This window comes from Microcebus murinus, chromosome 27 (assembly GCF_040939455.1).
Source record: "Microcebus murinus isolate Inina chromosome 27, M.murinus_Inina_mat1.0, whole genome shotgun sequence".
NCBI classification, from domain to species: domain Eukaryota; kingdom Metazoa; phylum Chordata; class Mammalia; order Primates; family Cheirogaleidae; genus Microcebus; species Microcebus murinus.
In genome coordinates, this window is record NC_134130.1 from 7,885,748 (window position 1) to 7,909,317 (window position 23,570).

General features: G+C 59.2%; 1 protein-coding gene and 1 non-coding gene across 2 annotated transcripts; one reads left to right on the top strand and one right to left on the bottom strand.

The window, feature by feature from the left end:
• Nucleotides 1-2,985: 2,985 nt before the first annotated feature.
• LOC142864951 (U6 spliceosomal RNA) lies at nucleotides 2,986-3,092 on the bottom strand. The gene has a single exon (XR_012915245.1). It is a non-coding gene; the product is annotated as a U6 spliceosomal RNA (small nuclear RNA).
• A 236-nt stretch (nucleotides 3,093-3,328) lies between these two features.
• On the top strand, nucleotides 3,329-23,079 carry MED16 (mediator complex subunit 16). Its single transcript, XM_012745701.3, has 15 exons — nucleotides 3,329-3,491; nucleotides 5,751-5,934; nucleotides 6,575-6,682; nucleotides 6,957-7,126; nucleotides 9,952-10,383; nucleotides 11,097-11,202; nucleotides 13,851-14,006; nucleotides 15,000-15,211; nucleotides 15,599-15,805; nucleotides 16,189-16,399; nucleotides 17,446-17,579; nucleotides 18,364-18,556; nucleotides 19,435-19,651; nucleotides 21,867-21,950; nucleotides 22,448-23,079. Exons 2-15 carry the CDS (start codon nucleotides 5,799-5,801, stop codon nucleotides 22,572-22,574), a joined length of 2,493 nt encoding a protein of 830 aa, XP_012601155.1. The 5' UTR covers nucleotides 3,329-3,491; nucleotides 5,751-5,798; the 3' UTR covers nucleotides 22,575-23,079.
• The last annotated feature ends 491 nt before the right edge of the window (nucleotides 23,080-23,570 follow it).

The window sequence follows — 23,570 nt, forward strand, 5'->3', positions numbered from 1 at the left end:
CCTGGGGCCCAACCCTGGCTCTGCCGCTTGTCTGCTGTGCAGCTGCCTTCACAAAGCACTGCAACCTGGTGGCTTAAAAGGGCAATGTCACAGTCCTGGAGGCCAGAAATCTGAAATGCAGGTGCTGGCAGGCCACGCTCCCTCCAGCTGCTCTGGGGCCCCAGCGTCCCTTGGCTTGTGGCTGCATGGCTGCGGCCTCTGCTTCTGTCTGCCTTGGTGTGGCCTTCCTCCCCATGTCTCTGTGTGTGAGTCTGTGTGTGTCCAAACCCCTTTCTGTAAGGGCACCAGTCACGTGTTGGATGAGGGCCCACCCTGACCACCTCATTTTAACTTGATGACCTGCATAGAGACCGTATTTCTTTACCGTCTCACCTGTGATCCCAGCACTCTGGGAGGCTGAGATGGGAGGATCCCTTGAGGTCAGGAGTTCAGTTTGAGACCAGTCTGAGCAACAGCAAGACCCCGTTTCTACTAAGAATAGAAAAATTAACCAGGCCTGGTGGTGCACACCTGTAGTCCTGCACCTGTAGTCCCAGCTACTTGGGAGGCTGAGGCAGGAGGATTGCTTGAGCCCAGGAGTTGGAGGCAGCTGTGAGCTAGGCTGACGCCATGACACTCTAGGCCGGGCAACAGAGCGAGATTGTCTCAGAAAACAAACAAAAAGATGCTATTTCCAAATAATGGCACAGTCTGAGGTGGTGAGGGGGTTAGGAATTAAATGAGTCTCTTTTGGAAAACCCCATGCAGCCCATAGCCTCACTTAACCTGTCTGTGCCTCAGTTTCCCCATGTGAAAGATGGGTGCACAGGAGGGGTGAATGAGACAGCGATGGCTCTCATTGCATATCATTGTTTATGGAAATACACTTAGCCTCACTGTGTGGCTAGTTGTACTGTATCTGACTTGTTTCCATTTACAATAATTTATACTCTTCCCCCCAATGTTGTTTTGAAAACTCAGACCTCCAGGGGAGGGGCAGGAGCCACCTTTCTTAACTGTTTACTTCTTTTTTTTTTTTTTTTTTGAGCCGGAGTGGAGTGTATGGTGTGATCACAGTCCATTGCGAACTCCTGGGCTCCGTCTCCTGAGTAGCTGGGACTACAGGCGAGCACCACCACGCCCCACTAATTTTTTATTTTTAGTAGAGACGGGGATCTCACTCTTGCTCAGGCTGGTCTTGAACTCCTGGCCTCAAGCGATCCTCCCAACTCAGCCTCCTCCCTAGTAGCTGGGACTCCAGGCGCGCACCACCACATCCAGCTAATTTTTAAATTTTTTGTAGAGATGGGGTCTCCCTGCGTTGGCCAGGCTGGTCTCAAACTTCTGGGCTCAAGAGATCCTCCCACCTCGGCCTCCCAAAGTGCTGGGATCACAGGCATGCACCACTGCAGCCAACACTGGGGCCCTTGTTTTTAAATAAACATTTAATTTTAGAACCGTTTTATATTTACGGAATTACTGTGAAAGTGCTGCAGAACGTTCCCGCGTACCCCATACCCGGTTTCTCCCGAGACTGATAGGTTGGCATCTGTCACAGTTAATACCCTGGTGCCCACGCTTTATTCAGGGTTTTTGTAATTTTCTTCATTTCCCCTAATGTTCTGTTTCTGCCCCAAGACCCCACCCAGGATCCCACGTGGCATTTCGTGGCCACGTCTCTGCAAGCTCCTCTGGCTGTGACAGTTTCTTGGACTTTGTGTTTGCTTTTGATGACCTGGGTAGTTTGAGGAGGGCTGCCCGGGATTTATGGCAGAATGTCCCTCAGATGTCTCATCAGTAGCCTGGGGTGATGCCTTTCGGGAGGGAGACCACAGAGGTAAAGCGCCATCGTCACCACATCAGGCCTCAAGGGTGCACGGGAATAACATGACTCTTGGCAGCTGAGTTGACCTTGGTCACACAGTGACACAAACAGGCTTCCCCCCTTCTGTGCTGTCCCCAGAGGGTGCAGTCCACAGGGAAGGGCTGGGAGCCGTGGTCCAGCTCCTTGTGCATAGAGTATCTACAACAATCAGTAGGTTTTCTGCAGGGGACACTTCTCCCTCATTTGTCTTTAATTCTTTTCTTTACTCACTGCTATAAATCAGAGGACTGATTTATTTATTTATTCAACCACTTCTTTAATAAGGACTCGTGGATATTTACTCTCTAGTGTGAGTTATAAGCCAGTGTGACTTTCTGGCTGGAATGTTTCCAGCTTTGGCCACGGCTGCTGTTCCAGTAGCTCGTGTCTCTTGGAGGCAGCCTCATCCTTGCATGGTTTTTATTTTTTGAGCACTTACTGCTTTCTGGAGCCTGTGGCATTTATTGGGCCACCCCTTAGAAACCAAGCTGTGGGCCCTGGGGGTACCCTGTGCCACCTGAACACACTTCACAAAGTTTTCAAGGCCAGAGTAGGATACAAAAGGAAGCCCCTTCTGGGAAGGGGCTACATCCCCCGGTCCCCCAAGGGCAGGGCTGGGCCTCAGGGCTGGACAGTGGGGGCCAAGGGGAGCTGTCCCCGCAGCCGGCCAGTCCCCAGGTTGCGTCCACGCCCACGCGGGTTCGAGTCTCGACCGTACAGGGTCCCCTAGCCCAGTTCCTGGTCGCCTGGCCTCCAGGCACCGGGTGCCCCTTGCCCGCTATCTCAGGAAATGTTGGGTTGCCTAAAATAGGGAGGGCCCGTCAGGAATAGAATCAGTTTTTGGAAGAAAAATTAGGGGTGCATTTTTTTTATTTTTTTGCAACCCCTGCCTCCCACTCCTAGGGATGCAGTTTTAAGCAGGAAGGACTCTCAATTAGAAAAGGCACTTTATCAGAGCTTCAGTTTCCCCACCTGTGAACATGAGAAAAAAGAGCACAATATGGAATGAATTTTCACTAGTTTTACGGATGAGGAGCTGCAGATGCAGGAATAATGCTGAAAGATCCCTCAATTGCGTGAGTCACTTTACTTATGGGAACCTCAGTTTCCCTACTCGGTAACTAATACCACTAATGTGAGTCAAAAATATGGAACGCTTCACGAATTTGCGTGTCATCCTTGCGCAGGGGCCATGCTAATCTTCTCTGTATCGTTCCAATTTTAGTATATGTGCTGCCGAAGCGAGCACAAATACACACCCGCTCCAAGGCCTAGTTATAGTGCCTCATTTTAAAAACTTGACACTAATGGTGAATTCCCTCAATCCGACTTAGCAGCTCACATTTTGCAATATTAGCGTATCATATAGCGCACCCCATGTATTTATTAACCGGGATTGAGAGAGTAACCGCTGTTCTACCAAATATCGCTGCGGTGGCTGCTGGGAATTACTGGCTCATTACCATGTATGTAAATAATCCCGGATGCAGGGGCGGGCCCGGAGCCGCCGCCGTCCCAGAAGTCCCTGAAGAGCGGCGGCGCTGCGGAGGCTACTTGTTGGTCCCGGGGAAGATGGCGGCGCCGGGGCCGGGGCTTTAGTGCAGTGCGTCCCGCGGACGCCCGCTCGGCCTGGCTCACGGGCCGGCAGGTAAGCGGGGACAGCAGGGGTCCGAGGTCGGGGGCGGCCGGCCTGCGGACTGCGCGTGTGGCCCCCGGGGACGCGGCGCCACGAAGGCGGGGCCTGCGGGGTCAGTGGGCGGGCCTGGAGCAAAGGGTGCTGGGTACGCGGCCCGGGGCACGTGGTGTTGGGGCCCCGGGAATGGGGCGGAAACTTGGGGGGGAAGGTGGAGGCCGGGGGTGGGGTCGGGGAACTCGGGGGCGGGGCCTGGGCGGTGTATGTGGTCCTTGGGGTGGAGCCTGGGGACGGGTGGGGGGACAGGGGCAGGGCCTGGGTAGTGCATGGGGTCTCTGGGGCGGGGCCTGGAAACTGTATGGGGTGGCTGGGGTGGAGCCTGCAGAGTGTATGGGGTCCCTAGAGTGGTGCCTGGAGAGTGTATGGGGTCCCTGGGGTGGAGCCTGGAGAATGTATGGGGTCCCTGGGGTGGGGCCTGGGGACAGGTGGAGGGACGGGGGCGGAGCCTGGAGAGTATATGGGGTCCCTGGGGCGGGGCCTGGAAACTGTTTGGGGTGGCTGGGGTGGAGCCTGCAGAGTGTATGGGGTCCCTGGGGTGGGGCCTGGGGACAGGTGGAGGGACGGGGGCGGAGCCTGGAGAGTATATGGGGTCCCTGGGGCGGGGCCTGGAGAGTGCGTGGGGTGCCTGGGGTGGAGCCTGAGTTTAGGGTGGGGCCGGGACTCGCGGGGTGAATTGGGGGCGGGATCTGGAAGGTAAAGGGGGTCGAAGAAGGCGGGTAAAAGACTAACGGGCTTGTAGGCAGACCTTGAGGAAGTTGGGGGGCGCAGGTCGGTAACCGTTAAGAAAAATGGGGTTGATGGTAATTCATTTTCACTGAGCTTTTGTCACGGTGAAGGGAAACGTCTACATCGAGGAAATCTTCACTGCTCTCCGTGCTGGCTGTCACCCTGGGCCCCATGCCAACCGGCTCTCCCCAACTTGTCAGGCCCGGCCTGGCCCAAGGCAGTTCCGCCCTCTTGCATATCCCAAGCTGTTCCTTAGAAGAAAGAGCCCCTGATACAGCCTCCCCTGTAGTGAGCTATGATCCTACCACTGCTCCCCAGCCTGGGTGACAGAGCAAGATCCTGTCTCTTAAAAAAAAAAAATTCTACAAAGTCTTTTAAAGTTGAAAAAAAACCTGTAGGCCAGGCATGGCACACCTGTAATCCTAGCACTCTGGGAGGCCGAGGAGGGCTGATCATTTGAGGAGACCAGCCTGAGCAAGAGCGAGAACCCCTGTCTCAAAAAAAAAAAAAAAAAAGAAAGAAAGAAAAAAAAAAAACCTTGTAAATCAATACATGGAGGTTATTCATTGGTGTGGCCCAAAAATGTGGATCTCTTGAAGTAGAAGTGGAACTTACAGGTTTCAGGTGGGTTTGGAGATTCTTTGATTAGCAGTTAATTGGTTAGGAAGTAAACCCTGGTCTTGGAAAGGAGCGTTAAGGTGGGTGTGAAATTATCGTTGGGTGAAATTCAGAACAAAGATCAAGCCTCAGTTTCCCCTTATCTGTATTTTCCACCTGGTGGGGATTTCTGAAAAATGACTTGAGGACACAGATTGAGATGTTATCTCTTGGTTTCCCTGGCAACAGGGGCGGGTTTCATAGAAGACAATTTAACCACGACCTGGTGGGGGGGTTGTTTCTGGATGATTGAAGCGCATGACATTTATCCTGTAGTCAGTCCTCTCTGCTAAGGATAATCTGCTCCCCAGCGCTGGCATCACCACCTTGGCTCACCTGCAGCTCACCTCCTGCTGTGTGGCCAGGTCCTAACAGGCCAGGGCCAGGTACCTGTTGGGCTGGGCCTGAGGATGGCAGCCACAGGGAACTAAAACACCTGGGGACTCTGGCGTGCTGGAGACTATTATTATCATCAGGAGATTAATTGAATGTTTAAGGCTAGCTAGGAGCCGGGAATATGCCTGGAAGAGAGTCACGATTTTCATTTCCACGCTTGGGCCCTGGTTGGGGGGAAGCCCTCCCCTCCTGCCTCTCCCCCCAGGACCCTAAGAGGTGTCCCTGCTCCGAGTCTGCACAGGGCTCCCACCTTGTGGGCCACAAGGCCCAGGACTACCCGGTGCTTTCCTGGTCCCCTTTCTGCCTGGGAGACCCCAGGTGCAATCCATTCTCTGGGCCTTGGCGCTGGCTGTGCCTTCCCTGAGTCCCGCGCCCAGCACCTGCAGGCAATGGTCAGTGCAATTGAGCCAGACTCCCCCTGCCCCCGCCCCGCAGGAGCCGGCGCCATCCTGAGTGGTACGACCCGAGGCCCGCGCAGGTGGGATGATGGACCTGGCCTACGTGTGCGAGTGGGAGAAGTGGCCCAAGAGCACTCACTGCCCGTCTGTGCCGCTGGCCTGCGCCTGGTCCTGCCGCAACCTCATCGCCTTCACCACGGACCTGCGCAGTGACGACCAGGGTGCGCCGCCCGCCCCGGCACTCGAGGGAGCCCCCCGCCACGCTTGCCCGCCCCGGCCCTCATCCCTCACTTGGGGTGTCGTGAGCTCTGGGCTCGCCCGGGAGCAGAGGGTGGATTTGGTGCCCCGAGAGCCTGGTGCCAGGAGACACTGGGGTCCCCCAGACGGATCGAACAAGGCTTCGGTGGGTGGCCGGCTAAGGCTGTCGGCGGCTCCTGCCCCAGTTCCAGACCGTACCTGTCACTTTGGCTTTGAAAGCCCCTGAGGTTCAGGACAAACCTGGCTCTTTTCTATTGTGCGAGTAATGTGCGCTCATTAGGGAAATTATAAAACCACAGAAAATTAGGATAATTTGTTATCCTCCGTGAAGAGACGCCCCACTGTTAGCATTTTGGGGTTATTTTCTTCCAATTTGTTTTTTGTGTGTCCTTTTGAAGACGTGGTCATAGCCATGCTGGCAGCTGGTCACAGCCTGCCCCGCCCTCCCCCTGGGGAGACAGCCTGTTCTGTAGCTGTCTCTGCGGTCGCTGTGGCCAGCTCAGCAGCCTCCCCGTGGGTGGGACGTGCTGGCTTTCTCTACCAAGCCTGCCTAGCGTGATTGCCGCAGTGCCAGGTCGCGCTGACCATGCCCCGTCCCCGCAGACCTGACCCGCGTGATTCACATCCTGGACACGGAGCACCCCTGGGACCTGCACTCCGTTGCCTCAGAGCACACCGAGGCCATCACCTGTCTCGAGTGGGACCAGTCAGGTGAGGGCCGGCCAGGTCCCGCAGGGCCCAGGGGTGGCAATGTGCACCCCTGGGGTGCCACTTGACTGTCACTGCAGCCCTTGGCCTGTGACTTTGCAAGCCGGGCTTCTCCCGCAGGCCCTTGAGGGCTCCTGTTCCGAGTGTCCAGAGCCATCTCTTGAGCATGCGTGGTCCTCCCTGCTTTCTGCCTTTGCCTGGGCTGTGGCCTCTCCCCCCAGCCCTTGTACAGTCCACCCGTCAGTGGAGGGTTTGCGATGCCATTTGTCACCTGCAGGCTCCCGGCTCCTGTCTGCAGATGCTGATGGGCAGATCAAGTGCTGGAGTATGGCGGACCACCTGGCCAACAGCTGGGAGAGCTCAGTGGGCAGCCTGGTGGAGGGAGACCCCATCGTGGCCCTGTCCTGGCTACACAACGGGGTGAAGCTGGCATTGCACGTGGAGAAGGTGGGTGTCCTGCCTGAGTGAGCAGGTGGGGTGGGGAAGACTGCGTCACTCTGCCCGTCCACCTGCCATCCTGTCTCCTGTCCCATCACCAACATCCTCTTGCTTAAGCCTTGGGCTTGGCTCACCCAGCAATCACGCTGTCACTTAGCACCTGTGTTTGCAGTTTAACTGCAGTTACTGTCTTCAATGAGTCATTTGTTTAACTGGTGGCTGCTGTCCTCAGAACCAACCTACCCTTTGATTCAGTGATATCCAGAACTCCTCTCCATCTACCCTGTGACTCAGCCCAGCGTCACAGTTCAGAGTGGGAGAGGCCAGGGCCAGGGGCACCTGAGTTCAAACCCTGACTGCCCGCCCCCTGGCGTTAGTTCCCGTATTGAAGGTGGGATCGCCATGAGGTCCCGGGAGAAGGCGTGGCCTTCTATGCCTCCTGCCTTGGGCAGGCCTCCCAGAGTGGGCTCCCCACCCTGCAGGCCGGTTGGGCTATTTTTGGGGTGTTGTTTTTTTTTATTTTGAGACAGAGTCTCGCTTTGTTGCCCAGGCTAGAGTGAGTGCCGTGGCGTCAGCCTAGCTCACAGCAACCTCAAACTCCTGGGCTCAAGCAATCCTCCTGCCTCAGGCTCCCGAGTAGCTGGGACTATAGGCATGCGCCACCATGCCCGGCTAATTTTTTCTATATATATTAGTTGGCCAATTAATTTCTATTTATAGTAGAGACGAGGTCTTGCTCTTGCTCAGGCTGGTTTCGAACTCCTGACCTTGAGCAATCTGCCCGCCTCGGCCTCCCAGAGTGCTAGGATTATAGGTGTGAGCCACTGTGCCCAGCCTGGGGTGTTTTTAGTAACAGCTTTATTGAGATAGAATTTGCAGAGCTTGCAGCTCACCCATTTAGAGCGTGTGGTCCAGGGGGTTTTAGTGTATTCCCAGGGTTGTGCAGCCACCACCCTAGAGCATTCTCAGCACTCCTGAAAGCAGCCCCACTCCATTGGCCGTCACCTCATCCCCTTCCCGGCAGCCAGGAATCTACTTGCCACCCTGGGTTTGCCTGTTCCGGACATTTTCCGTAAATGGAGTCTCACGGTACGTGTCCTTCTGTGTCTGGGTCTCTCACTGAGCATGACGTCCTCAAGGATTGTCCAAGCTGTGCCCTGTGCCAGCATTTCATTTTCTTAATGACCAAATATGTTTGTTTGTATTGAGTTTATTTCAGTAGATGGAGGGCATACAAGTTGAATCCTGGTACGTGCATGTATCGTGTACACTGGACCCATAGGAAATTTTCCCTCCCTCGCCCCTCCTCCTCTCCCCTTTCTGCTCCAGAGTCCATCATACAAGGCCTCTCGTGTCTATTCTCATGCTGGGTTCTGGAATATTCCGCACGGCAGGCGTGCTAACGTTGCCGCCAATGTTTCTTTTCTGGGAGATTATGTAGGCGCTTCCAGTTCTTTGGTTCCAACGTGCCACGGGGACCACCGAGGTGCTAGCATGCCCACGGCCCGCGGCTGGAGTTTCCTGGGCCCTGACCTCTCTGGACATCTGGTCCTATGATGCGTGGTGGCCCAGGAATCTGCATTTTTTTTGTTTGTTTGTTTTTGAGACAGAGTCTCACTATGTTGCCCAGGCTAGAGTGAGTGCTGTGGCATCAGCCTAGCTCACAGCAACCTCAGACTCCTGGGCTCAAGCAATCCTCCTGCCTCAGCCTCCTGAGTAGCTGGGACTACAGGCATGCGCCACCATGCGTGGCTAATTTTTTCTATATGTTTTTAGTTGGCCAATTAATTTCTTTCTATTTTTAGTAGAGACGGGGTCTCACTCTTGCTCAGGCTGGTTTCGAACTCCTGACCTTGAGTGATCCACCTGCCTTGGCCTCCCAGAGTGCTAGGCACCGCGCCCGACCAGGGATCTGCATTTTGTCCCTGCTCACTGGGGGAGGGGCGCAGGTGCTCCTCATGCTACGCAGAGGAACGCAGTTAAGCCTCCAGCGTGGCGCGACATTCACAGTTGAACAGCGCGGAGGCAGCGTGGAAGCGGCGTGCTGAGGGAGAGAAGCCAGACACAGGCTGCTTGTTGCGTGATTCTGTTCAGGTGAAATTCCAGGAAAGGCAGAACTAGTGACAAATCCTGTCGGTGACTGCCAGGGACTGGGCGGGCGTTGGGAGCAGCCGGCTGCCAAGGTGCCCCTTTGAGGGGGTGGAAATGGTCCCATCCCGATAGCTGCAGTTTTCCACAGCGGCATGTTTGAGACTCATGCTTAAAAAAGGGTGTTGCCATATGCAAATTATGACTTGATAGATCCGATTTGAAAAGTAGGACAGGAACAGCAGCAGCAGCTAGTACTACACCTCAGGGTGGGCCAAACACGGCCCCCACCTGTTTTTGTAAATGAAGTTTATTGGCACAGAGCTGCACTCACTTGTTTATGTGCCGTGTGTGGCAGCCTCTGCAAGGCAGAGACAGAAATGAGTGGTCACAACAGGGACCACCTGGCCACCAAAACTGAAAATTCCAAGGGTCTGGCCCTTTACAGGAAGGTTGTGACTCCTGTTCTACGTGCGTTCACCCGTTTAAACCTCCCCACTGTCCTCTGAAGTAGAGATGTCATTCGTTCCATCTTACAGATGAGGAGACTGAGGGTCAAAGAAGCCCACTTCACACAGCGCTCAAGTGGTCGAGGCAGGATTTGAACTCAGATCCACGCTCTCCTTGCTTCTGCCACATTGCTCCTCTCTGTGGGTGTTTCTGTGGGTGCAGCTCCCCCAGGGGGCTTGTCAGGTCACAAAAGGCAGACCGGAAGGCTGAGCAGGCCCCTTGCTCCCCTCCCGCAGTCAGGTGCCTCCAGCTTCGGCGAGAAGTTTTCCCGGGTCAAGTTCTCGCCGTCGCTCACGCTGTTCGGGGGCAAGCCCATGGAGGGCTGGATTGCGGTGACAGTCAGCGGCCTGGTCACCGTGTCGCTGCTCAAGCCCAGCGGGCAGGTGCTGACGTCAACCGAGAGCCTGTGCCGGCTGCGCGGCCGCGTGGCCCTGGCCGACATCGCCTTCACGGGCGGCGGCAACATCGTGGTGGCCACGGCGGACGGCAGCAGCGCGTCGCCCGTGCAGTTCTACAAGGTGTGTGTGAGCGTGGTCAGCGAGAAGTGCCGCATCGACACGGAGATCCTGCCCTCGCTCTTCATGCGCTGCACGACCGACCCCAACCGCAAGGACAAGTTCCCCGCCATCACCCACCTCAAGTTCCTGGCCCGGGACATGTCGGAGCAGGTGAGCCTGGGGGCGGGGCGGGCCACTGCTGCGAGCCACGCAGGTTTGGTGGCGTAAGATAAAATATTTTTTATCTGAGAGTCTTGGGGGCCAGAGCCTGCGGGCCTCAGTGGGCTGACGCCAAGGCGTGGCAGGCCGGTCCCTCCGGGGGCTCCAGGGAGAACCGTCTCCCGCCTTTCCCGCGTCCCTCCGCTCGGGGCCCTTCCTCCCCCCAGAGCCAGCAGCGCAGCGTCTTCCAGTCACTCTGCCCGCCCCTCGTGGGAGGACCCTGTGCTGACACTGGGCTCCTGGGCCATCCAGGGTCACCTCCCGTCTCGACGTCCTTAATCCCATCGGCAAAGTCCCTGCTGCCATGTGAGGTGACACATCCCCAGGTCCCAGGATGAGGACAGGGACCTCTTTGGGGAGTCATTCAGCTGAGCACACCACGTCACTGGCTTCCCGATGTCGTCATGAATTAATAAGGCCCCAAACTTCTGGAAGCCCCGACGCGTTTGCCTCAGTCCCCTCCATTTCTGTCGGGGAGGCGCCATTCGAGTGACATTTGCTGTTCCTGTGCAGCGCTCTCGAGAGGCGGTATGGGCGGTGGGCTGTGGGCACCACGGCCCTGTGAGGGGGTGCCGTGTGAGCCCTGACGGCCGGCCGGGAGATGGCCGCAGGTGGCGTGTGTTGCCCAGGGCCCCGCGCCTCACCGCGCCGCCACCGCCCGCCAGGTGCTCCTGTGCGCGTCCAGCCAGACGAGCAGCATCGCGGAGTGCTGGTCCCTGCGGAAGGAGGGGCTCCCCGTGAACAACATCTTCCAGCAGATCTCCCCCGCGGGTGAGTCTCCGGCGCGGGGGCTGCCTCCCGGGCACCCGGTCCTAATCCACCGAGCACTGGGGCTGTCCCACGTGCCTCACACGTGTTGACTCGTTCCATCCTCCTCACACCATACTGTGGGGGTGCTGATATTATTTCTGCCCTGTGGGGGAAACTGAGGTTCAGAGGGGCGGAGTCCCTCGTCCAGCAGGGATGGTGTGTCTGGGTGAGGAAATAGCAAGTGCAAAGGTCCTGGGGCACGAGGCCCGGGAGGTGAAGCTGCTTGGGAGGGTGGCAGGTGGTGGGCAGGGCTGCGATTGTGCAAAGAACCCTCTGGAAACCTGGTTCAGAGTGAGCGAAGCTCTGAGGGGTTAGCTGAGTCTGCCAGGATCGCGCGCCTGCCGGCCGTCTCTCCTGCAGTGTCTTCCGAGCCCCCCTTGCTGCCGGGCTGCCCCCAACCCCACCCAGGGAGCCCTGCACGGCCAGGACCCCCCCACCAAGACCCCCGCCCCCCAACACAAACCCTGGGGTGAGGCAAAGTGGAGACTGGCGGAGTGACTGGGGAAGCCAGAAAGGCCCCTGATGTTCAGCCGCGAAGTGAGATGGGGGGGGGGGGCCTGGCTTCCAGGTCTCTGCCCGAGAAGGGCGCCGTTTCCCGGCAGACGAGCTCCGAGCTCCGGCATCTAGCCGATTAGCGCTAATGGGCCCTGGAGTGGCCGCCTTTGGGCGGGTGCTAATCAGAAGCCGCTAATGAAACCATGTCAAGGGGCCCTGCGGGGCGGTTACGTAACGGCCCACTGTGGCCTTTGGAGTAATTAAACGTGCAGAGTCACCGCAGCCCCCCCGGCAGGCCCTGCAGCGTGAGTCACCAGGCAGCAGGCTCCGTTTGCTCCCCTGATGGCACCCAGTGCAGGCCCTCGAGGCAGGCAAGTCCAGGTCCAGGGCCGGCTGTGGGCCTTGGCACTGCCTGGCTTTTTCTGTGTCCCTCATCCGCGGGGTAGCCTGCGGCCCCCGTGTGGTCCGCTCGGTGCCGCGCTCTGGCGGGCCAGGGCCAGGCCCAGGTGGCCCCAGGCTGCCCCCACGTCTAAGCCGCCTGCGCCCTAGCCTTGGCCTGGCCCCGTCCCTCCCCTCCATCCCATCTGGGAACAAATGTCACCAGCCGCAGCTGGTGTGGCCCCTCGCTGGGCTCTGGTGTCCCCCCTCTAACTGTTCTCCACGCAGCAGTCCTCACTTGTCATAAGTGAGACTGTGTCTCACGCACTCGATGGCCTCCCACCACCCAGATAAAACCCCATGTCCCTAAGGCAGCTGTAGGGACTTGGATGTAGTCTCCCCTGACCTCAGCGCTCCCCCTCCGCCCTGCATTCCAGCGTCACCGGGCTGCTTGGCCCGGCTACCTCTGCCACACTGTCCTCTGCCACACCAGCTCCCTCTGCCATACCGTTGTCTGCCACACCATCCCCGTCTGGCCAGACCTCCCTGCTCCCTGCTCCGCCCCTCAGCACTCGCCACAGCCTGGCCCCTGGTCAGGGGCTGCACGGCCCAGGACAGACGTGCAGGGGTTCGGAGCCTGGCTCTCCTTGGCCAGCCAGGCAGACCCGGGCAAGGGACTTAGCCTGTCCCCTCCTCGAGCCCCCGCGTGTGCTATCACAGCACCTGCTTCACCCAGCGCTGGAACCTGCTGCTGCATCTCTTCCATGTGAGAGACAGCGTCCCAGGGGTAGACCGCTCCTTTCCACTCTGTGACCTCTAGCAGTCCCCGCCACTCTCCGGGCCTCAGTTTCCGCCCGGGGAACGATGTTTGCTGGACTCCCTAGCTGGGCTGGGAGCAGGTCTGAAGGAGATCAAGGCTTTATAACTATAATGAGCCGTCTAGGTCAAAGATCTCAGGGTGACATAGGTGGCATAGAGGAGCCATGTCACAGTTAATTTTCACTGCGTAACAGTGCAGACCAGCCCCAAGATGAGCAGCTCAAACCAACAGTCCTCCCCTGTTTCCGTGGCTGTGCTGCCACTATCGCTGGGCATCCTTTCTCCTCCACATGGCCTTGTGTGCCCCAGTGGGCAGCTCGGGCTGGCCTCAGTGTCCCAAGTGCAGCAAGAAAGCTGGCCTCCTGCACATGCCCCCGAGCCTCATTTACGGTCGTGTTTCAGTGTCTTTCGCAAGCCCAGTTCCTGGAAATCGGCTGTGCCCATGTTGGGAGGAGCTGCTCGTCACCCAGAGGGCAGGTGGGGCAGGGAGGGGTGGATCTGGGCCGGTCCACAGTCTTGCACAGCCTTGCTCCCACCCAGGACTTCCTAGACGCTGAGGAACAGAAAACCCAACTGAGGTCCGAAGGGACTGTTGGAAGTTGTGCAGCTGCAAGGCTTGGGGGGCGTTACTTCACCCTGCTGTGCTGGCTGTCACACTGGGCCCCTGGCATCACCGCCAGCCACACCTTCCTGGACTCCATAAAATCCCAGGACTGCATGCTATTGGCCCGTCCCAGCTCACATGCCCATCCCTGAACCAATCAGGCTGTAGGGCCTGGAGTGCTTGAGAGCAGGGCTGGCCCAGACCCCAGAGAAGGAGGCTGTGGGTGGGCACAGTCCCCACAGGGATCCATGGCTCCTTTTCAGTCTCGTCTTCCTCCACTGCCAGACTGTCTCTCTGCCCTCTGATTTTGCAGTTGGTGACAAACAGCCCATGATTCTCAAGTGGCGGATCCTGTCAGCCACCAATGACCTGGACCGCGTGTCAGCTGTGGCGCTGCCCAAGCTGCCCATCTCGCTCACCAACACTGACCTCAAGGTGGCCAGTGACACCCAGTTCTACCCCGGCCTCGGTAAGGCTGAGCCCAGGAGCAGCGAGCGCAGCCACTCAGGTGCCGCCAGGGGAGGCGGGCTCCAGGCAGGCCTTGGGGCCAGGGAGCTCAGCCTCTGACCTCTGGTCCGTTCCCCACAAGGAGGCAGGCCGCCGCCGCCTGCAGGGTTGACGAGCTCAGAGGGCTGTGAGATTGGCTCACAAAAAAACTGCACTCCTTAATACGTAAAGAGCTGTTGTAAATAAGTAAGAAAGAACTTGGGAAGGTGGGGGCAAAATACCTTTCCAGGGAGGTACCACCTCTCCTCCCCGCCATTGTAGCAACTATAGTGTTGGTCCTGTGTCCAAATCCGGAGTGTCATGTCCCTGAGCGGGTCAGGCGTGCCCTCCCACCCTGAGCCTCAGTCTGCCAGCTCCTGCCCTTCCCTTCCCCAGCGCTCGTTCTCCAGTTCCCTGGAAGGAACATTTCTCAAAATCCACACTGGGCTCAGGGCCTCTTACTCAAAACCTGCCGGGAGGCAGAAGTGGGTTAGAAACTCTATTCTCCATTCTCCAGCCTTTTTACCTGCAGGGACCCCCTTAATCTGCTCTGTCCACCAGCTTACGGGTTCTGGAACCCACTTGCCTTATGTGGTGACTGTAGGCAGATTATTTGGTTTCCTTGAGACAACTGAAGTCTTCCCAGCAGTGGGCCCAGCCGGGGCGCCTGGAGGGGACCTGCCCTGGGACCCCAGGAGGCCCTGAGCCTGGGTCCCCTCCCCGCTGTCTCCCTGGAGGGTCACGGCAGCCAAGGCTTAGTCCCGGCCGCGAGGGGCCGTGGGCGATGCGTCCTGAGGTGGACGCCCTGCTTCCCTGACTCGGAGCCCGTCACTAAAGAGCAGGGAGCAGCTGGGGGCGTGGGCTGGACACCTGGGCAGAGGGCTCGAGTCCCCAGCCCAGACGGGAGTCAGCAGCCACAGGCGAGCGTGTCCTCAGCCTTGCCCACGCCTGAGCCCACGCCTGTGTCCCGTCGCAGGCCTGGCCTTGGCCTTCCACGACGGCAGCGTCCACATCGTGCACCGGCTCTCGCTGCAGACCATGGCCGTGTTCTACAGCTCTGCGGCCCCGCGGCCGGTGGACGAGCCGGCCATCAAGCGGCCTCGGACCGCGGGGCCCGCCGTGCACTTTAAGGCCATGCAGCTCTCCTGGACTTCCCTGGCCCTCGTGGGCATCGACAACTACGGGAAGGTAAGCCCATGTCAGTCCCATATTCAGCTCCTCTTTGCAGAGACCCCACAGCCCCCAAAAGCAGAGGTGCGCCACCACCCCCAACGCACCCTGCAGACTCAGGGAGGCCTTTGAAGCCGAGTTAGGGAGCACAGCTCCTGAGAGCCTTGTTTAACGCATACCACCTGCCAGGCTCCGCCACGCACCCCACATGCACCCAGACTCAACTCCTTAGACCACCCACCTGACCGACGAGCACAGCAAGGCCCAGAGGGAGCGCCAGGCTGCCTGTGGACTCCGGCCCTGCCCCAGTCCGTCCCGAGACCCAGGTGGCCCAGGGCGCCCCCACCCCTCCCCACCAGGACCCAGGTCTGTCTCACCTGGCGCTGGTCTTCCCCCACCCGGCAGTTGAGCATGCTCCGCATCTCGCCCTCCATGGGCCACACGCTGGACGTCAACCTGGCGCTGCGGCACCTGCTCTTCCTGCTAGAGTACTGCATGGTGACCGGCTACGACTGGTGGGACATCCTGCTACACGTGCAGCCCAGCATGGTGCAGAGCCTGGTGGAGAAACTACATGAGGAGTACACGCGCCAGAACGCGGCCCTGCAGCAGGTGAGGGGTCTACCCGGATCAGGTGAGGGGGGGTCTACCCGGATCAGGTGAGGGGGGGGTCTACCCGGATCAGGTGAGGGGGGGTCTACCCGGATCAGGTGAGGGGGGTCTACCTGGATCAGGTGAGGGGGGTCTACCTGGATCGGGTGAGGGGGATCTACCTGGATCAGGTAGGGGTCTACCTGGATCAGATGAGGGGGGGTCTCCCTGTCTTAGGTGAGGGGGTCTACCTGCCTCAGGTGGGGGGTCTCCCTGTAGCAGGTGATGCACAGGTGGCGTGGTTGGCCCTCAGCAGGTATTCCCTTGCCTGTGGCATGTGTGGATGAGCGTGGGTGTCCCCCCTGGCATGGCCCAGCCTCCTGCTCACGCCGCCCATCCCACAGGTGCTGTCCACCCGGATCCTGGCCATGAAAGCCTCGCTGTGCCGGCTGTCGCCCTGCACGGTGGCCCGTGTGTGCGACTACCACACCAAGCTCTTTCTCATCGCCATCAGCTCCACCCTCAAGTCCCTGCTGCGCCCACACTTCCTCAACACGCCCGACAAGAGTCCCGGCGACCGGCTGACCGAGATCTGTGCCAAGATCACGGATGTCGGTGGGTCCTGGCCTCGGGAGTGCCCCTGTGGGCGCGCTGGGTAGGGGTCTCCTGCTCCCGTTTCCCGTCCGTGAAAGTGATTGAGGTTCACGGTGGAAAATTCGGGCCAAATGCAGGGGTAGGTACAGGCAGAAGGTGCCCTGCGAGAAAAGTGGCCAGCCCGCTACCCAACCACGTGCCTTCTTAAAGGCAGGTGCTGGGGCAGGGCATGGCCATGTAGGGGCCATGCCTCCTGGCTTTTCCTTTTAAAACTTAGGTTTTTTTGTCTTTGAGACAAGAGTCTTGCTTTGTTGCCCAGGCACAGCAACCTCAAACTCCTGGGCTCAAGTGATCCTCCTGCCTCAGCCTCCCAAGTAACTGGGACTACAGGCATGCGCCACCATGCCCGGCTAATTTTTTCTCTATATATATATTAGTTGGCCGATTAATTTCTTTCTATTTATAGTAGAGGCGGGTTTTTACTCTTGCTCAGGCTGGTTTCAAACTCCTGACCTGGAGCAATCCTCCCGCCTCAGCCTCCCAGAGTGCTAGGATTACAGGCGTGAACCACCACACCCAGCCAAAAAAAAACTTAGTTTTTTTATGTTTTGAGTACACATGTGACTCTCCTAGTAGCCAGCGCCGTGTGCGCGTTCCTGGCTTCTGCAGGACTGTCCTGGATTTTGCCCAGGTCTCTGTGGGGTGTGTGGCAGGTGCCAGGCTCGGGTGGCTGGTCACGGCCACAGTGGGTTGTGCGGCCTTGGCCTCACAGAGGTCTCCCTGGAGCTGGGGTGGGTGTTTACCAGAGGGGCTGGGACTGAGTAACGGAGTCCCCAGCAGAGGGACCTGCCTATGCCAGGCGGTGGACACCTGGCTCCTCTCCACCTGGCCCGTGCCTTGAGGCCCCATCCTGCTGTCACTCGTTGCCCGGGTCAGTGTGGGGCCCCCTCTGAGCCCCAGCATGTGGTGGGTGCTCGGTCGAGCAGGTTCAAGGACCAAGGGGTGCAGAGGCCATGGTGTCCTTGTGTGCCAGCAGGCCCATGACCCCTGACCCCATCTCCTTGCAGACATTGACAAGGTCATGATCAACCTCAAGACCGAGGAGTTTGTCCTGGACATGAACACGCTGCAGGCATTGCAGCAGCTCCTGCAGTGGGTGGGCGACTTCGTGCTCTACCTGCTGGCTAGCCTGCCCAACCAGGTACGTGCTGCCCTGTCCTGTGTGACATCTGTCCCAGCCACGGAGCCCCACCCCTGGACCTAACCCGCCATGGAGCCCCGCCCCTTGCTGCGGGCCCCGCCTCCAGCCCCGCCCTTCCTCAAAGCCCTACCTCCTGCCCCATCCCTCACCAAAGCCCTGCCCGGACCTGTCTCCTTATGTGAGACCCCATTTTCAAAGCCCTGCTTCTTTGGGCCCCTTCTCACCCAGTGCCGCCTCTTTGCCCTCACCCCTGCTTGCTGTCCCGGGTGGTACCAGCTTCGAAATCACCAGCTTGTCACGTGGGCAGCTTCTCTGTCCACCCTCCTATCTAGGCCTGGGGGGCCTCTCTACCCTCTCCACCCTCAGGCCTGTGGCTGTGAGCAGTGTGGCCCAGCCGGGGAAGGTTTAAGTCCCCTTCCCCAGTTTGTGGCGTGTAGGCAGCCAAGGGTCCCAGGCTTGGTGCTGTTCCCTCCAGCTCCCAGGGCCGCCCACCACGTGCTCTGGTCGCCGGTGTGCAGAATTCCAGCCGGCAGCCTCAGTGTCGCTCCATCTGCCATCGAGGGGAGGGAGGGGACTTGCCCCTCTGTCCCTGGGCCTAGGGACACTCTGGCGGGTCTCTGCCTCCACCCACCCTGTGCCAGGACCCCCACCATGACGGGCATAGACGTCCCAGATGCTGCCCGTTACCCCCAGGTTAGGGGTTCCACTGACCCCCAAGAGACTCTGTGTCCCTTATCCCCCTGCTGTCCCAGGAGGCTGCACACACCGAGTGCCTCTCCCGCAGGGCTCCCCGCTGCGGCCGGGGCACAGCTTCCTGCGGGACGGCACCTCCTTGGGCGTGCTGCGCGAGCTGATGGTCGTCATCCGCATCTGGGGCCTGCTGAAGCCCAGCTGCCTGCCCGTGTACACGGCCACCTCGGACACCCAGGACAGCATGTCCCTGCTCTTCCGGCTGCTCACCAAGCTCTGGATCTGCTGTGAGACTCTGCCCTCTCCCCATCTCCCCACTAAAACACAAGCCCTGGCTGAACCCCCCACCAGAATATAAGCTCTGTCATGCTCTTCACCGTTTCCCCAGTGCCTAGCACAGGCCCAGGCCTGCTATGGGTGCTTTTTGGATGCCAGTGGTTATTGGGCTCCTGTTTGCTTGTCTTGTATATTTTTTAGGGGCTGGGCTCTGTCATTCTTGCATCCACATTTCCAGGAAGGGCACTCAGTGGATATTTTTTAAATGAATGAACAGGGCTGGGCGCGGTAGCTGACGCCTGTAATCCTAGCACTCTGGGAGGTCGAGGTGGGCAGATCACTCAAGGTCAGGAGTTCGAAACCAGCCTGAGCAAGAGCAAGACCCTGTTTCTATTAAAAATAGAAAGAAATTAACTGGCCAACTAAAAATAGATACAAAAAATTAGCCGGGCATGGTGGCGCATGCCTGTAGTCCCAGCTACTTGGGAGGCTGAGGCAGGAGGATCACTTGAGCCCAGCAGATTGAGGTTGCTATGAGCTAGGCTGACGCCATGGCACTCACTCTAGCCCAGGCAACAGAGTGAGACTCTGTCTCAAATAAATAAATAAATAAATAAATAAATAAATAAATAAATAAATAAATAAATAAAATAAATAAAATAAAATAAAATAAAATAAAATAAAATAAAATAAAATGGATGAATAGGTCCCCGTTTTACAGAGGAGGTGACCACGCCCAGAGAGGGGAAAACAGTTCCCCGGGGTCACCCAGCAAGACAGGGCAGAGCTGGGCCGGGACCTGGAGCCCTGTGAGCCCCAGGAGGCAGCAGTGCGTCCCAGGTGGTGCTCTGGGCAGGGACGCTGAGCACGTTGTCCTCACTGTCCGCAGGCCGTGACGAGGGCCCGGCGAGCGAGCCGGACGAGGCGCTGGTGGACGAGTGCTGCCTGCTGCCCAGCCAGCTGCTCATCCCCAGCCTGGACTGGCTGCCCGTCAGCGACGGCCTGGTCAGCCGCCTGCAGCCCAAGCAGCCCCTGCGCCTGCAGTTCGGCAGGGCGCCCACGCTGCCTGGCAGCGCCACCAGCTTGCAGCTCGACGGCCTCGTCAGGTGCGTGCTCCTCTCTGCCTTTGGGCCTCTGTATGGCTGTTCCTTCCGGAAAGTTCTCCCCAACACCTGCACAACTCCCTCCTTCATGCCCCGCCTCAGGGCCTTTGCACTTGCTGCGCCTGTTCCTTCCCTCTGGGCGCACCCTAGGCACGTACTTTATTCATTGATCCACCACCACCCCAGGACCTGCCACTTCCTTTCATCCCTCCTTGGTTTTTCCTGACTTGAGCCCTCACCTCCCTGCATGGGGCGCCCCTGCCCTCCAGCTGACCTTAGTCTCTGGGGCCGCCATGCGTCCCTTTGTTGGTACAGAGTCCCCGGTGTGGCCCAGGGCTCCCAGTGAACAGACACTTCATCAGGGCTTTGAGGTCACTTCCCAGGCCGACTGGCCCTTCTCCATGCGGGGTTTGGACAGCCCAGGCCTGCTGAGCTAACCCTTACTGCATGGCGGCCTGAGCGGTGGGACCTTTGTCACCCCCACTTTACCAGGTCACATAGCCAGGGAGTGCCCAGGCCAGCATTTGAACCCAGGGCCCGTGAGACCCCACCCCCATCCCAAATACGCGTTTCATGAAGAAATAGAAGAAACACGTGAATTGTCTAAGTGGTTGGGGACTGTGGTTGGATCTTAGGTGTCCTCGATGCGCAGAAGGAAGACGCAGCCCCAGCTCCGGGCAGGCTGCTCCAGGCAAGCACCTGGCTCTGGGAGCTTCTAGCATTTTCTTTCTCGTGCTCATGGCGGGAGGAGCTGCCTGATGAGCCACAAGCTTGGGTTTGGGTTTGGGTTTCAGGAAAAGACTTTATGAAAGGAGGTTTTAAACACAAGAGGTTTTAAACCTTTTGTTTTGGAGAAATTTGAAGCCGTGCAGTCAGAGCAGCACGAACCGTCCTGCCCGCTGGCAGCTTTTGGGACGAGATTCCCGGCGGCTCAGGGTCCTGGCGCTTCCGGGCTGGGCGTGTCTCGGGCAGAGGCCTCGTTGAGACAGCCACCCGCGTGGAGACAGCCACCCGCACACGCTCTGCCCGACCCCAGATGGGGGTCGGGAGCCCCGCCGGCGCCTTGGACTCACGCGCCTCGGAGGCGTCCTCTAAGCGCGTGGGCCTCTGCCCTGCAGGGGTGCGGTGGTGCCGGCTCGCCCGGCACAGGCAGTGCTGCGTGAGCGCCTACTGGCGTCACCCGCACCCGCGGTGAGCCCCAGAGCACAGATCCCAGCGGCAGAGTGGCTGGGCCGTCGCCGTGCCCTAGGTTTCGCCGCCGCAGAGGCGGGGCGGGTGTGTTCTGCCCCAGCCGGGCGAGGGCTGGGGACTCGAGCTCCACCTGCTGGTACTTGTGCGGTTGTGCGCACCCGGCCTGTAGACGGCTTTCCCGTCTCAAAGGTAGCGGAGGTGCGGTCATTGGAAATACTAAGGAAAAGGGAGGAGAGTTTAAACCTCCGAATCCCTCCGTGGGCTTCGAAACTTTCCAGCCTTTGGCGGGCACAGAGCGGTTATTTCACTTCATATCACTGCTGTTCTGTTTTGTTTTGTTTTGTTTTTTGAGACAGAGTCTCACTTGTTGCCCAGGCTATAGTGAGTGCCGTGGCGTCAGCCTAGCTCACAGCAACCTCAAACTCTGAGCTCAGGCAATCCTCCTGCCTCAGCCTCCCGAGTAGCTGGGACTACAGGCATGCGCCACCACGCTCGGCTAATTATTTATATATGTATTTTTAGTTGTCCAGTTCATTTCTTTCTTTCTTTTTTTAGTAGAGATGAGATCTCACTCTTAGGCTGATCTCAAACTCCTGAGCTTAAATGATCCTCCTGCCTCGGCCTCCCAGAGTGCTGGGCTTACAAGCGTGAGCCACTGCGCCCAGCCATTTATTTTTAATGAAATTGTTTTCATGTCATTGTCACCATAAACCTGGGACGTGCCTGTCACACTGTCACAAATTCTTTCCCTCCTCTGTGCACATCGTTCCCTGCCAGTCCATGTCCAGGAAGGCTCTGGGTGCGCTGGGCGCCGCATCAGGGGCATCTGGCTTTCACGGACTTCACACACCTGGGAAGGCGCGGCCTCGGTGGCCGGCGCCTCCTGCCTCGCCAGTCGCAGGTGCCGGCCGCCAGTTGGCTGGGGATTGTGCGGCGAGGCACCGCCTGCCCGTGGACAGGCGCCGCTGCCCCAGCCCAGCCGGGCGGTGCCCAGGCCTCCCTCACGCCCTCCCCTTGTGTCCTCCAGGGCGCCGGGCCAGCCCAAGATTGACCACCTGCGGAGGCTGCACCTGGGGGCCTACCCCACGGAGGAGTGCAAGGCCTGCACCAGGTGAGCTGGGGTGGTGGGCTGTAGACGGAGGACACGGGCAGCCGCGGGAGGTCCTGCGAGTCTGTCGGCTGTCGGAAGGGGCCGGGTAACCGTGAAGCCCACGTAGCCCAGTGACCCACGTGCAGAGAATAAGCTGTGGCGACCGCGGTGCAGCAACCCGCCCTCCAGCTTCCCATGCGTCCCCAGGAAACCGAGGCCCAGAGTGCCATGTGACTCCCAGGGTTATGCCTCTAGGGAGTGGCTGAGCCAGGATTAGAGCCCCAACCACCCATACAGTGTCCGGGTGCCCCCCGGAGGGGGCACCGGAGCCAGGATGGAAGGGTGCCGAGTGGTTGCTGGCGTAGGCACGGGGAACAGCATTCCTGGCGGGCGAAACAGCGCGTGCAAAGGCCCCGTAGCAGGTGGCAGTGTAGCACGGTGGGGAATAGGCTGGAGGGATGGTGGGGCAGACGGAGGTCCCGCCAGAGGGACTACCCCACCCACCACAATCTCTGCAGGTGTGGCTGCGTCACCATGCTCAAGTCGCCCAACAGGACCACGGCCGTCAAGCAGTGGGAGCAGCGGTGGATCAAGAACTGCCTGTGCGGCGGGCTGTGGCGGCGGGTGCCCCTCAGCTACCCCTGACCCCAGTCCGCTGTAAATGGACTTCTGCCCCTTGTGATGGGACACTGTCCCCGCTGGTGAGGGATCCCACACACCGGACTCTGATTGGGTGTGTTAAAAAACCCCTGGTCCGGGCAGGTGGCTGCTGCGAGAGGAAACCAGACGAAACTGTAAGCACTGTCGGAGGCGCACGGCGGGCAGAGAGCGAGCGCCTCGGGCAGGGCCCTCCGCGATTAGCTGGAGCAGGTGAGAGACGGCTCCGCCAGCCTTGGTGTTTGTCCATTGCGGGGCCACGGCCCATGTGCCCCCCTCCCAGGACCCCCGGATCCCAAGGAACATGTCTGGATGCCTGGAGTCCTGGCTCAGAGGGTCCAGGACAGCTGGGTGTCTGAGCATATACTTCAGTTGACTCTGCTCTGGGTTCCTGCCTCGGTTGCCCCCCCCCCCCGTACCTGTGGAGAGGCTTTTGAACCTGGGCAAGCCCGGCTGGGAAGGAGTGGCTCAATAAACATGCCTCTGCACCCCAGGCCTCGTGTCACTGTCGGCTGTGGCCCCCAGCAACCCTGGGCCCTCCCTGGCCTCACCCCTGTGATCCTAGTGCACGCTGGGCCAAGGGGTGCCTGCAGCGAGTCTCGGGGGAGGGAGGCCTTGCGCAGTGCACGTCTCTGCTGACTCTGCCCCGGCTGCTGCCGCTGCAGCCCCTCCCCCACCTGGGCCCTCAGTCCCCAGCGCTGGGCTTCTGGCCAGCTCTGTCCTGTCCCCCAGGGGTCCTGCCTTCTGCCGCCAACAAGCACTTCTGCCGATTATGTTCCACTCCCCGCTGGCCTCCGAGGCGGAAAGGCTGTGGCCAGACGCAGCGCCCGCCGGTTAAGTGGTAATTGGCTCGCTTGTTCGCACTGTGCAGGGCTCGGGGGCGGCAGGCAGGGCGGGCGCCCCGCTGAGGGGAGTGCGGCTGCACACGCGTCTTGGGCTGTGCCCGGCAGGAGCTCAGGAGCCCCGTGACCTGGACCGGGGGCC

Coding starts and splice junctions, on each gene's coding strand:
- MED16 (XM_012745701.3), top strand. CDS start 5,799: ATGATGGACCTGGCCTACGTGTGCGAGTGGGAGAAGTGGCCCAAGAGC. Junction 14,007..14,999: donor CCAGTTCTACCCCGGCCTCG/GTAAGGCTGAGC, acceptor GTCCCGTCGCAG/GCCTGGCCTTGGCCTTCCAC. Junction 15,212..15,598: donor GCATCGACAACTACGGGAAG/GTAAGCCCATGT, acceptor CCCACCCGGCAG/TTGAGCATGCTCCGCATCTC.